At 38.2% G+C, this 12,977-nt stretch overlaps 1 protein-coding gene across 1 annotated transcript in view; it reads left to right on the top strand.

Annotated features, from left to right (window-relative positions):
• The window catches only part of LOC121938971 (sodium/calcium exchanger 2-like), a 51,202-nt gene that overhangs the window by 26,824 nt on the left and 11,401 nt on the right, over positions 1-12,977 (top strand). Inside the window, 3 exon segments of the mRNA XM_042482124.1 lie at positions 3,613-3,716; positions 5,768-5,785; positions 11,915-12,039. Of these exon segments, the coding sequence (XP_042338058.1) occupies positions 3,613-3,716; positions 5,768-5,785; positions 11,915-12,039 (247 nt within the window).

Here is a 12,977-nt window from a genome sequence, read left to right as displayed (position 1 = left end):
AGCAGCTGCTCCTCTCATGCTGATCTGATCTGATCAGCTCTCATTCACTCCACAACTAGCAATGTGCTGCAGAGGAAAAAAAGAGCTAATGGAGAGCTCTGCCTGCACTGCGTTCACAGACAGGCTAAAACCTTGCAATGGTGACATTGCTGTCAGCACATTGGTCATATGATTGCGGCTTTTCCAAATATGTGGGCTTTAAACACATTGCTGGCTCATGATTATGTGTTGTACAAACCCCAATTCCATAAACAGGTTTGTATTTGGGACAGGTGTCTATATGGGACAGTCTATCAATTCTTTTTAACAAAAAACTCCTCCTCAGCAAAGATGGGAAATCAAATTATTTTGGCGAATTGGCTGTATTTTTTTAATCCATTCATTTATTTTCCAAAACATGGGAAGAAGGTAATGAGCAAGAAGTAAAGAAAGAGGAAAGATTAAAAATTTACCAAAAAATTAGGGAAAAAAGAAATAAAGTAAAACAAAAAAGGCCTGAAAATAATCTATGATAATTCTCTAAAATAATTTTAAATATATAATAATGATAAATATGAATATAGTTCACTCAACATTTTTCCTTAGCTTTTTATACAGTATTCTACATCTACTAATATTTTTTTGTCTTTCTTGTTTACTATGCCAATAATACTAATAATATATCTTATTTGGTGCTCATGGTGTCAGTAAAATTAACTGAATGATTGTGCAGAATCTTACCGACCTAACATATTAGTATGTCCATATTGACAATATGATGTGTCAACAATGTACAGTTGAGAGTCCGTTTCAGCAGAGTCTTTGTGGCTCTACCTCTCCTGCCATGCTGTTTTATCATCGTTCTGTCCGCTCATACTCAAGTAATCATCTCCGTCCTTCACTCCTGTCGTCACGCCTCACATTGCACTCCAGTCAGATTGACTGGATACTGACTGCATCTGTCTGTCTCTCTACCATCTTTCATTTTTCACTTTCTGTCCATCAAGTCTTCACTTAACTGTTTTTCAGTTTTTCAGTTTCCCCTGACTGTGATGGGTCTGCTCTTCTTCTGTTCATGCCTTTTTCTTTCTCCTACACACCTGTCCCTTCTAAATATTGCTCCTTCATACATCCATCCCTTCTTTCAGTCAGCAGTCTGCTTCTCCAATCCTGTTTTTTTTTCCAACTCTCTTCCCTCCTTCCCTCCATTGTCTCCCTCCCCTCTTTAACCATTTTGAAACCTGAATGGACATCAGTTTTCTTTTGCTGCGTTCAGACACTTCTCACAAGCTGTTCAACCCTTTGAAACTGAGCACATTGGTTTGATTTCTTTTAAAAACAGAGAAAAGAAAGGCAATGACCAACTTGGCAACAAATGTCACACAAACTGCAATAAATTAGTTAACGGTGTTGATGAAAATTATTTCTGAAAAAGTGGTGATGATTATAAGAAAATTATCAAACACTAAAAAAACAAAAAGAAAGATATTTTTTTATTATTATTATTATTATTATTACTATTATATTTAAATCATCATTTATATCATTTCTTGCTATTTATCGAGGCCATGTATCATTAAGTTGCTCATTGCCTCCTCATGTTTTGAAAGTCAAACTAGTTTGCTCAGGTTACAAAGGGTTAACCACTATCCCCCTTGCTCTTCATTCTCACCGTCTTCATTTCCTCCTCTGCATCTCTCAGTTTCTTTCCTCTCTCGCTCCATTGCTCCCCCTCTATCTGCTGTCAGCATCCTTTCTCCTCTGTTCTTGTGAGTTGGTTTCACATTTCACTCCTCAGAGACACTAACGGCTCTTGTCGTCATTACTTCATCTTAACTTCCTCTCCTCCAGAACGTAGCCGTTATTTCTCATCACTTCTCACTCATCTTTTTCTTTTAATACTTGTGCTCATTTTTATGAATATCTAGCAAAACTCTTTGCATACGGCATGTGGGCAGATAGCAATGAAACAGGTCTCATATTGCGCAGCATTACTATGGTCATACTATTATGGGATAGAAATCATGAGCACTTTCCTGTTAGATCTCCGAGGAGAAGAGGAGATTTGAATGCTCTCCTGTTTCAGAGAGAGAGTTTCTACAACTTCACCCTCCAAACTCTGAAACACAGAGGTTTAAATCAAGAGTATGAGATTAAACATTTTCTCTAAATTAAATGATAATACTTTTATTATTAGGGCTCTTATTGTGCATGTCTTGCTAGACTCTGACACACAAGTATAAGTGAAAATCGGTTTATTAATATAACAGGGTTTTATTTGTTATTATAATAGGTGTGTGTCTTCCCTCATTGGGTATAACTTTTTTCCCTTATTAGAATCTGACCTTCTTCCTTAACTGTGATTTGATCTGTTTTTTGGTGTCTGTTTTAATTGGAGATTACTTCTTTTCTTTCTTAATCTTAATTTAATACAACTTTGAAGATAGATGACGTAGACTGATGATGGATTTTAATATAAGTATAAGGATTTTGACATAAAGATGAATTTTGATTTGAGGAATCTTGATATAATGTTTTTATCAGTTGAGATATGTTTGATGTTTTGTGCTATGGCAGTCACTGTTTTTCTTTCCCTATGTAATTTATTTAATTGTTGACTTGATTTTTTTACTGCCCTGAGTGGTTCAGATGGTTAACCACACCTGCCACCATAGAGCTCGTCAGCCTATTGGTGTGCATTCTGTTTAAAAATAGGTATGTTTTTTTCTTTTCAGACATTTAATTGGATGAAGATCTAAGTAGAATCGAAACATTGTCTTAAATAAACTTGTGTGGCATGGAGTAAGTGCAGGCGTTACCTTTTTCCTCACGCTTGCTATTGTTTGGACTATTACTTGTTAAGTTGCTCTTTGCCCATCTCCATTTTTTTTAAAGAAATCAAGACAATTTGTTTAGGTATCAAAGCGCTAATTGGACACATTAACGATTAACTGGGGGAAAAAAAACATCATTACTTCACTTATACCAAAAAAAATCAAACATGTTTTATTTCCTCAATCCAAGCTCACAGCAACACAATGCATTGTCTCCTCTCCTTCTGTTTTCTCCTCTCTTCTCCATTCTTTCTTCATAAATGCCAGTTTATGTGTGTGAAAAAGGCATGAACATGGTTTTTGGGTGTATACATCATGAGGACATATCTAAATCTTGTCAAGATTCAACAAAACTGCAGAATCATCCATCATAAGATATGCCCTCTCACTCTCATTCTTGTTTTTTTTTCAACAAATCTTAGTTTTCTTTTTTATTCTAGTATTTCTGCCTTTCTTTTCTTTACTTTGTTCCTCTGCTCCACCTCAGACTGAATTATTGATACAGTCTCTCTGCATCCTGCCTCCCTCTGCTGTGATTTACACAGCAGCTGGTCCAGATAAGACAACAGGAGGGAGCTCTGTGTGTGTGTGTGTGTGTGTGTGTGTGTGTGTGTGTGTCTGTGTGTGTGTGTGTGTGTGTGTGTGTGTGTGTGTGTGTGTGTGTGTGTGTGTGTGTGTGTGTGTGTGTGTGTGTGTGTGTGCTCCCCTGCATACATATGAAGTTTGTCGTTAACTCTTTTTTTTCTGTCTTGTTTCTGTGTGTGTGTGTGTGTGTGTGTGTGTGTGTGTGTGTATGCAGTCAAACTTTCCAGGTGCGGATAATTGATGATGAAGAATATGAAAAACATGAAAACTTCTTCATCGTGTTGGAGGAGCCGCGTTGGCTCAAGAGAGGAATTTCAGGTACGTTTAACAGCATGTTTTTTTTCCGTGATTTGATGTGATAGTTTTATTTCATCTCATAGAGAATCTTGACCTATTACAAACAGACAAAGAAAAGCAAGCATGTCCTCTTGGGGAGTCACAGACACACAGACAAGAAACACGTATTTACACTTTCAGAGCATCACATTTAACTTACTATGGCAAAAAAGCTCATAAATCTGTGTGTGTGTGTGTGCTAACAGATCACCGTAAACAGGCACATTTTAAAATCTTCTTCCTCATGAGAGTGATCGAGTGATAGCTATCTGTACATAAATGGATACATTACAACATGAACAGTTATTGGCTAAGTCAAACTTTAAATGGGAATCATTTGCAAAAATGTAAACAAATATGTGAAAAATGGGTTGTGGCCCACAGACCCTCAGGAAAGCAGCTCAGCCTTGCTTCTAATTTATTATGAATTTTTGATCCATTGAAGTTTTATATTTGTAAAACTTTCCTTGAGCTGAGAAAAGCAATTTCAAAATGTGTATATCTGCATATAGTGTATAGGAATGCATGATAATGTTGGCACGTCGGTATCAGCAGATATTGGCTTTAACCCTTTGAAACCTGGATCGACATCAGTTTTCTTGTGTTGTTCGGATGCCTGTCACCTGCATTTAAACCTTGGAGACCTGAACAAATAGGTTTGATTTCTTTGAAACACACGGGGGAAAAGGCAATGAGAAACTTGGCAAGAAATATGTACCACAAATGGCAAGAAACAAGTAAAAGGTGAAAAAAACAATTACCTGGAATTTTCTTCTTAGGGTAAAAAAATAAGGTAAAATGTTTTTTTTTTTATTTAAATATTTAGTTATTTAATTTAATATCATTTTTAGCATTGTATTCAACATGCTTGTTTTTCTTACTTTTTAAAAAATATTTTATTTTCAGGTAATTTTCTTTCAACTTTTTGGGAGCCATTTCTTACATTGCTCATTGCCCTCTTAGCATGTTTTTGGGAAAAAATCAAGCCAGTTTGCCCAGGTCTCAAAGGGTTGAAAAGAAATGTGAATTGGTCAACATGCTGATTTCTGCTGATATCACAAACTGATGATTTGTTTTTTAATTGACAGAGTCAACATGTACAAAACATCAACCATAAATTGAAGTATTTTTCTTATTTTGCACAATGAATGAATCTTACATACACTGAAAACATTACACTGAACACATATTTTATGTCTCCATCTGCTGGTGGGCCATCAGTATAAGAGTATGCATATTATGATTTTAATTCCACTATAGAACAGACTAGATGATCAACAAAATAAGGTTGGGAAAAAAATCCAATATCATGGATCCCCAGTGGTGTAGAATATAAACAATATATGATACAACAACATTTTTTCAAATTCAGTAAAACTTTGTAATCTTTCAGTGTTTATTAGTTCTTGTTTGAATAAGCACTGCTAAGTAAGAAACTGCAAACTTTTATGGAGTTTTAGTTTATGTATTCTGTGTTTTGCTGCGGCCTGTTCATTTTCTTTCGTCTTTTGTTCTGTTTTTGTTTTGTTTTTTCACTGCTTCAGTGACCCACTTCACCCACAGGGATCAGTAAAGTTCTTAGACACAAAGATTTGCACACTTTCAGGGATCCATCCATTCATCCATTACCTGTCTGTCACTAAAGCAACACACAGACTGAGCCGCCTCCTTTTCTCTTTGTGATGTGGAACAAGAGAAAGACACAGAGACACAGAGAGAGGAGTATTTATTTGAATTTCAGAAGATTTTCTTAGAAGTCAGACAGCCGTCACCGCAGTGTGTTATTAACCAAGAGATTAGAAACACACTTGCAGCTGTCAGATGGAGGGATCAGAGGAGAGATTTTTGTTAATGGTAAATACGACAGTGAAGTTATGTACAGTGGAACTCACTCTTAATTGGCTCTGTGAGTTTGTGTTTGTACTTTCATCTGATCGCGTGGAGTTTGATGTGTTATTAGATGCTGCTGTCAACCTGAACGTGCGCCTTTACTTACGGCTCTTATTTCTCCTCCCTCTCTGTCCTGTTTACAGCTCTGCTGCTGAACCAAGGTAAGACCATCAGATTATCCCCTCTGCTTCACACAGAAGATCACAGCTTTATTTCATTTGTCTGGAAATCTGAGTAGGGCTGCAAGGAAAGATTATTTTTTTATTATTATCAATTCATCAATTAATCGTGTTCTATAGAATGTCAGAACTTAAAGATTTTTTTTAACATCTACATGTTGTTTTTATAGAGCAGTATAAGAATACTGTTTTTTAAAAAAAAAAAGAAAATGCACAAACAACAACACCAAAAAAACAACAACAATATTTGTTGAAGGTGAAATGTGTGTCAATTTAAGATTTTAAATGTTGTGGTGATGCAGAGATGTCATGGTCTACACATCATGTTTTACAGACTTATGAAAACGTCTTTGTTTGGTACAGATCCCTGTAAAAAATGCCATCACCTTATTCACCTTATTATGTTTTCCAATGAAAATAAGAAAAGTTATCGGGCACAAATCCAATATTGTGCATCCCTATAATATAGGTTAGGTTTAGGAGAATAAACATGGTGATAATTTACCTTAAAATAACTCTAAGTTCACTTCCATTACAGATTTGTGTAAAACTTTAGCGATCTTTTCAAAATGTCGATAAAGCACAATCATGAGATGACTTAGTTTCCACTGAGTGATGTTATGTGACCTTTCGTCTCGTGATAACATTCCAAGAAGCAACGCGATGGATGTTCAAAACATAACCACGCCGCACTAACCATCATTATTTCCAAACCAAGGCAATGTAGGTGTGTTATGCGAGCGATAATGGGAAGGTGAACCCCCTATACGTAGGAGCGGCCACATATAAGGGGTTTCTGGGAGGTGATAGATCACAATTTCACAGAGGAATTGTGGACTCAAAACTTCCTGATGATCCACTCAACTTTTGAAGAATTATGTAATGCAATATCACCTCTTGTAGCGCCTGCTGCATCATGCCCGAGGGGGCCAGTCATATCGGCAAACATTTAGCCATAGCATCACAGGACCTCTAAAAGCCAAAGAAGTGTTTTTCCTTTGCAGTTTTGTCAAATATGGATTTTTCAAATTGCCTGAAATGCCCCCTCATGCAAGCATAAAAACATTTTTGTGACAAATGGGAGGTTTTTCTTTTTTTAATTGACATGTTTCCATTCGGTGTATTTTATACTTGCAATTTCCATTTGAGCAATTTGAGGGTTATTGGATACCCACCTAACCAAAAGCTGTTTTCATTTAAAATGTCCCAAAAAAAGGAGTCCCATCTGCTGTAGTTAAGAAAATAATTATTGTCAAAACAGTTATTCCAAATGACTTCTTATTTTTCATGTATAGCAAAAATAGAATTTATTTCCATTTGCCATAAATTTGAACAGTTTCTCTCGGCTGCAGTTGTTTTTCCTGTAGCCACTCCTGTTTTCTGCTCAGCTGGGACATAGTTTAGTCTGAACCACACTGTAATGACCTGGCTTACTCCTCTGGCATCTCTCTTGGCCCTGCTTGGGGTAGGGATGGGTATTTGTTTGTTTACATTTGGATCACAGCAGAACTGGCCTCTGTGAATCTCAGCGCAGCACAACAGTGGAGCAGTTTAGAAGTAAATGCTTACAAATGAGTTGGCACTCTGCTGTGTGCGCTGTGTGCGTGTGTGTGTGTGTGTGTGTGTGTGTGTGTGTGTGTGTGTGTGTGTGTGTGTGTGCTGATGCAGATAGATCACTGTGTTTGTGGCCTTGCTGAGACAGCCCAATAGAGTGACTTCTAAGCCTGTCTTGGCTGTAATTTATCATATACATCATACTATATTTCAATATTGTTTTGCTTTTTATGAGTGTAGCTTTGTGTGTTGGAGGCAAAAGAAACTGTGAATGGGATAACTCTAAAACTTTGATTATATGGAAATTGTTCTTGGATTTAATACAAAACTAAGAGAGCAGAGGAAAGATTGAGTCCAGGATGTGTTTATTGATTTTTTTGGATAAGGCAGCCAAATCTCCTCCCTACTAACTGACAACCAATCAATTTATATTCAAATTAGTTGTGAGCAGGAAGTCCTCTGAGCTTGTGGCAAACCATAATGTACAAATGAACACCATTTTCTCCAAACATCAGCGGCTGAATTCTGAATCCTAAGGAAACAAGATTTGCCAGTAATGAACCAAACCTGCAGCCAGAACGCTGTTTAGTGCCCAGTAAAGAAGATTTATGTATTAATTTCCCCCATGTGCACAAGTCACTGATATTTTGTTTTTGGTCTGATGAAGTCTTCGAAACTTTGCAAAACTCAAAACACCTCTGCTGCCATTTGAGCGGTCAAGGTCCAGTGTGTAGGATTTAGGGGGATATATTTGGAGAAATGGAAAAACACTGATTTTGTCATGTTAAAGCTGTATTTATTGTATAAACCGTTTTGCTCTGATTTCTATGAACAAATACAAGCAAACACTGAGAAGCTGAAACAAATTTAACCGTTAAAGTCCGATGTTGTCACAGCCATCTCAGTAAGGGCTGCCTTGCAGAACTTGCAGAACTTGCAGAACTTGCACTCTGCCAAGTATTTTCTGCTGTTTGTTGTTTTGCATATGAGTTCTCTGTGGCTATGTAGCCAAACTTACAGAGGAATTGGCATCTCTGCTCCCAAACAACCACACTGCTTCTCTGTGTCGTCTTCATGTATCTAATAGTAGAGGTTGGCAGCTGTGACAAAAAAAGCAAACTACGTTTGACTTACATGCTTGGCTGGATTTAAAGAAGGAAGTTTTACATCCATTCACAGTAATTATGTTAACAAATAAACCCGTTGTTGTCTTGACCGATTTTGAGTACAACACTAGTTTTAACCGCCTGGTCAGTTTGTTTTTGGGAAGAAGAGACCTCTGTGGCAAGCGATAAAAACATCCTAAACAATGAACACTGAAGGAATTCTAACTTTATGCAGCAGTCCTCACCGTTATATACAACCAAATCCTACACACTGCTCCTGTAACCTCTAATGACTGGCTATTAGAGGCAGCCAGAGCTGAATTCAGAGGCTGAAGTATCAATGAAAAGCGCTCAGAGTGAGAGGCCCTGCAGCATCTTTGTCCTGGAGGTGATTTCTCAGTCACCTCTCGACTGTCACAGCCCGTCCTCTGAGTAAAGTGAAGTAAAGTGAAACCATGTTTGAGTGTGAGTGTGGTCCTCGTGCGTGTGTGTGTGTGTGTGTGTGTGTGTGTGTGTGTGTTGTGTGTGTGTTGTGTGTGTGTGTGTGTGTGTGTGTGTGTATGTGTTTATGACAGCTTGAAATAGTGTCAATGAATACTGCAGGGACAGTTGCCATATGCTGCTTTTTTCCTTTACTCCTGCAGTCTTTTCATAATTAAATACAGGCCGCCTTTGAAGAGAGAGGGGAGGGTTATAATCTCTGCCTGCTCCTCACACACACAAACACACACACACACACACACACACACACACACACACACTCCATACTCTGTCAATCCTGAACAGAAGGGTGGAATGAGAAAATGCCTCTTACACACAGGGAGTCTGGCGAGAAGAAGTGTCTCTAAAGCCCTTTGTGGACCACTAGACTTTTACAGCCTCTCTTTGGTGAGGAGAAGAGACTCAGTTATTTATGTAATTTAAACTCTGCTGTCTACTTACATGGCACTGGATCAATAACACAAATTGAGCCTCATGTCAGCTTTAATCCCTTCTTGTTTGAACTTGTTGGTAGCTCTCTCAAATACTGTATGGAGGCCCAGGGAGAAGGATTCACAAGTGGCTCGGTTTTATCAAGAGAAACAAGGTTAAACTTTGCGTAAAGTGATCTGAGCGTCACTTCATCTGTCTTTATATCATTAACCTTTTTTAAACCTAAATTTAAAACCAAATTGGCTTGCGGGGGAGGGGTTTATTAACATTTTTTTAAAAAGCAGCGCTGTGTCAGTTAAAACATTCCAGAGGAGAACCATCAGTCCGATGCTCTTATGGCATTCAGTTAGGACACAGTGTTAGAGCTAATAAAACTAAAACTAAAAAATGAATCCCTTCTTGTCATCTATTTTTAAAAACAGTAACAGACAAAATACATAGTGCACAGACATGACACGTCACATGGGAAAAGTGAAGCAGCAGTTTTAACCTGCTACACAGAGCTCTCTTTGCAGCATGTGGTTGCTGCCAGCTTCACTGAGTGTGTAGTGATTTTTGGCCAAGTAATAGGTTGTAGTTGGTTGTAGATGGTTTTGAAAAATGGGCTATAATAATTTGTGCTGAATTAATTAATTGAATCGTTTTAACTACAGAATGCATCAATTTCACTGATGAATTTTCATTTAAAATGTAAAAACAGGGATGCTCTGCTGCTTTACATTTCCTCTGGTACAAAGAGGTATTCATTTCTCTCCTTTTTAAACCAATTGCACTTATTTTTTACATAGTTCTGTTGTTTTTACCTGTTAGATGGCCGTGGAGCCGCACATAGAGAAAAAAATAATAAACCTTAACATTGTAACTTGTACTCTGTTACTCCCCAACCCTGAGTAGCACCAAACATCCATTGTGTTCAAGTCATTCTTTGAGCAAAAATGACAAAGGCTCTCTTGTTCCTCTCTTTTCTCACAAAAGGATGTGCTTCACTTTGTTTTATATCATACAAAACTGAATATCTTTTAAATTAGGAGTGTTTGTCAGACAGAACAAGTCACATGAAGATGTCTCTTCGGATTCTGTGAAGTGGTGGTGGATATTTTTCCTTAACGAATAAACCCTTAATGCCCCTTTTAAGATTATAATCATCATCATCATCATCATCATCATCATCATTTTATACACATGTCAAAGACATAGTGATACAGAATAAAATACAACTACAATAACAGAAAGAACATGTGAATGGGAATGGGAAACCGCAAATAAGCTACCTAAAGCTTTTGGGAGGGGGCCCAAACAATTCACATGTAGCATCCAAAAAAAACACCACAGTCAAAACAAACAAGACAAAAAAATCACCACATCAAACCCACGTTAATCCAATAGAAGAGTTCCAGCACCAATTTCATGAATGCTCCCAGCACTCCCAGAAGAATAAAAAGGAAAAAAGTGTTGCATCAGTCATCTGACAGTACGTGAATACCACATACTGTCTCTACATTAAGCTACCAGATCCAGAGAGGAAAGTCAGCTCTGCCTGGAGAAACCTGAGCCAGGCCAAATAGCACAAAACACAGACTCATCCACTAAAGGCCTCAGGAGATTAAGAATTCTGGTCCTGGAAAATACAGCAAGTTAGAACAAAGCTGCTATAGTATACTTAACTTGGCATTTAATGACAAAACATTTTAGCTGTAAAAATGGGTTATGGGCTGAGCCAGGTAAAATCTTTGGTTGTCAAAAACTGTGGTCACACATGATGTCATTTTTGAACACATTCACCAGCAGAGGTGTTTGAGCTCTGGCGACCAGAGATACGTGAAGTGATTCAGAATACTCTGGCAAGCTAATGTAATGCTCTGCTGTGCCAGCATTATGGCCAAAGCTTGTTTACAGTTTTACTACATTTTGCACATTGCATCAGTTTTATTTCTGTTTGTGTTGTTGCACCACAATTCACCCGACTTTCATCACACTTTCTGACCTGCTTTAAAATGTGTATTGTGCAGTCTGCCACCCACTGAGACCAAGATTTTATTTGAGACTCCTCTCATACAGTCTGTAGGCACCTTAATTGAGCAGATGGCAAATTTAGAGCTGATGCTGTGTTTTGATATAAAGAATAATTTCTGTTTGATACTGAACTTTAGCAAAGTAGCCAAATGTTAGTGTTTACACACCTGCTCTATGTGCTGTCAATCCACCTCTCTAATCTGTCTACGTCACTGTGTTGTTGTTTTTATGCTTCCTCACACACACACACACACACACACACACACAGATATCACCCATCTGTCATCCTCTCATGTCCCTCTCTCACACTGTGTGAGAACACACACCCACGCACACTCAGATACATATTTCAGACGTGTGTTGATGCACTGCAGCTCTAAAAAGAATCTGACTCATGATGTATTATTGATGGCGGTAGAACTCGGAAATATCTGCGACATGCACTTCAGTTTGCTCACTATTGGTGTCCTTATTGTTTCTTTCACATCTTCTCTTCCTCCCACAGAGGGGGTGGAGGGGCAGATGAGTGCTGAGGAGGAGGAGGCCCGCAGGATAGCTGAGATGGGGAAGCCCATCCTGGGAGAGCACAGCCGTCTGGAGGTGGTCATCGAGGAGTCGTATGAGTTCAAGGTGCTCCATTCTTTTATTTTCCTTAAATGTATACTGAGGTTTTTGAAAATGGATATTTTCCTCTCCATTTTAAATGAGGACATCTGTCCATACGCCCCTCATTATACTAACTATCTCTCTCCAAAAACTGCAAAAATGACACCAACATAAGGTATTCTAATCCTGTATTAGTCCCTCAGCAGGGAAATTTGCATCATTGTTTCAGCAAAGGGGATAGTGCAAAACAAGAGGATCAGTGCAAAAAACACAAAACAATTTAATAAGTAGGCAGTAAAAAACAAAATACAAGGATTAGACAGGCTGCATGGCTGAAGTAGCATCATTGCATGTAGGAGGTATAGATATTGCACATGAATGATGATGATTGTGAACAGTGAAAACAAAGGGAAAAATGCAAAAAATATAATAAAAAGACAGGTTGTCTTCAGCAATCTCCCCTTGTCACAAAGGTAGTAAAGTGCACAGGCTAAGGTTACCTTTTACAAAACACCTGCTGGAGATCTAATCCCTGTTGCTTGAGTGAAGCTAAAATATCACTGATACGGCCGCTGCCATCTTGCGCTGGTAACGACATTCAGAGCCGAAGTCTGCGCGGCAGTGATCTCTGCAGTGCGGGGGTTCACTCCAAAACACCCGTCAAACCAGTTGCGAGCAGCCCCATTGAACGCGAGTGCATGGATTGACTGTCACAGCTGTCAGTAGTGGCAGAAAATCCCCTTTTTGTAGAAATTAATTACTCATTAAAACCGGACTGATCATATAAACAAATCTGAAAAAACATCAGAGTGATGAGAGCTACCTTCAGTGACAGAAACAATCTTTGGAAAAAATCTATTTGGTGTGTACTTTGAGTTTTTAGTTTGGCCAACCCATTCACCAAAATGGAGGGGCGGGCTTTATGACATACACTGCAGACAGACACCAGGGGGCGATCCAGA

Source organism: Plectropomus leopardus, unplaced genomic scaffold (assembly GCF_008729295.1).
Source record: "Plectropomus leopardus isolate mb unplaced genomic scaffold, YSFRI_Pleo_2.0 unplaced_scaffold39, whole genome shotgun sequence".
Classification (NCBI taxonomy): domain Eukaryota; kingdom Metazoa; phylum Chordata; class Actinopteri; order Perciformes; family Serranidae; genus Plectropomus; species Plectropomus leopardus.
This window is presented reverse-complemented; position numbering and strand designations above follow the sequence as displayed.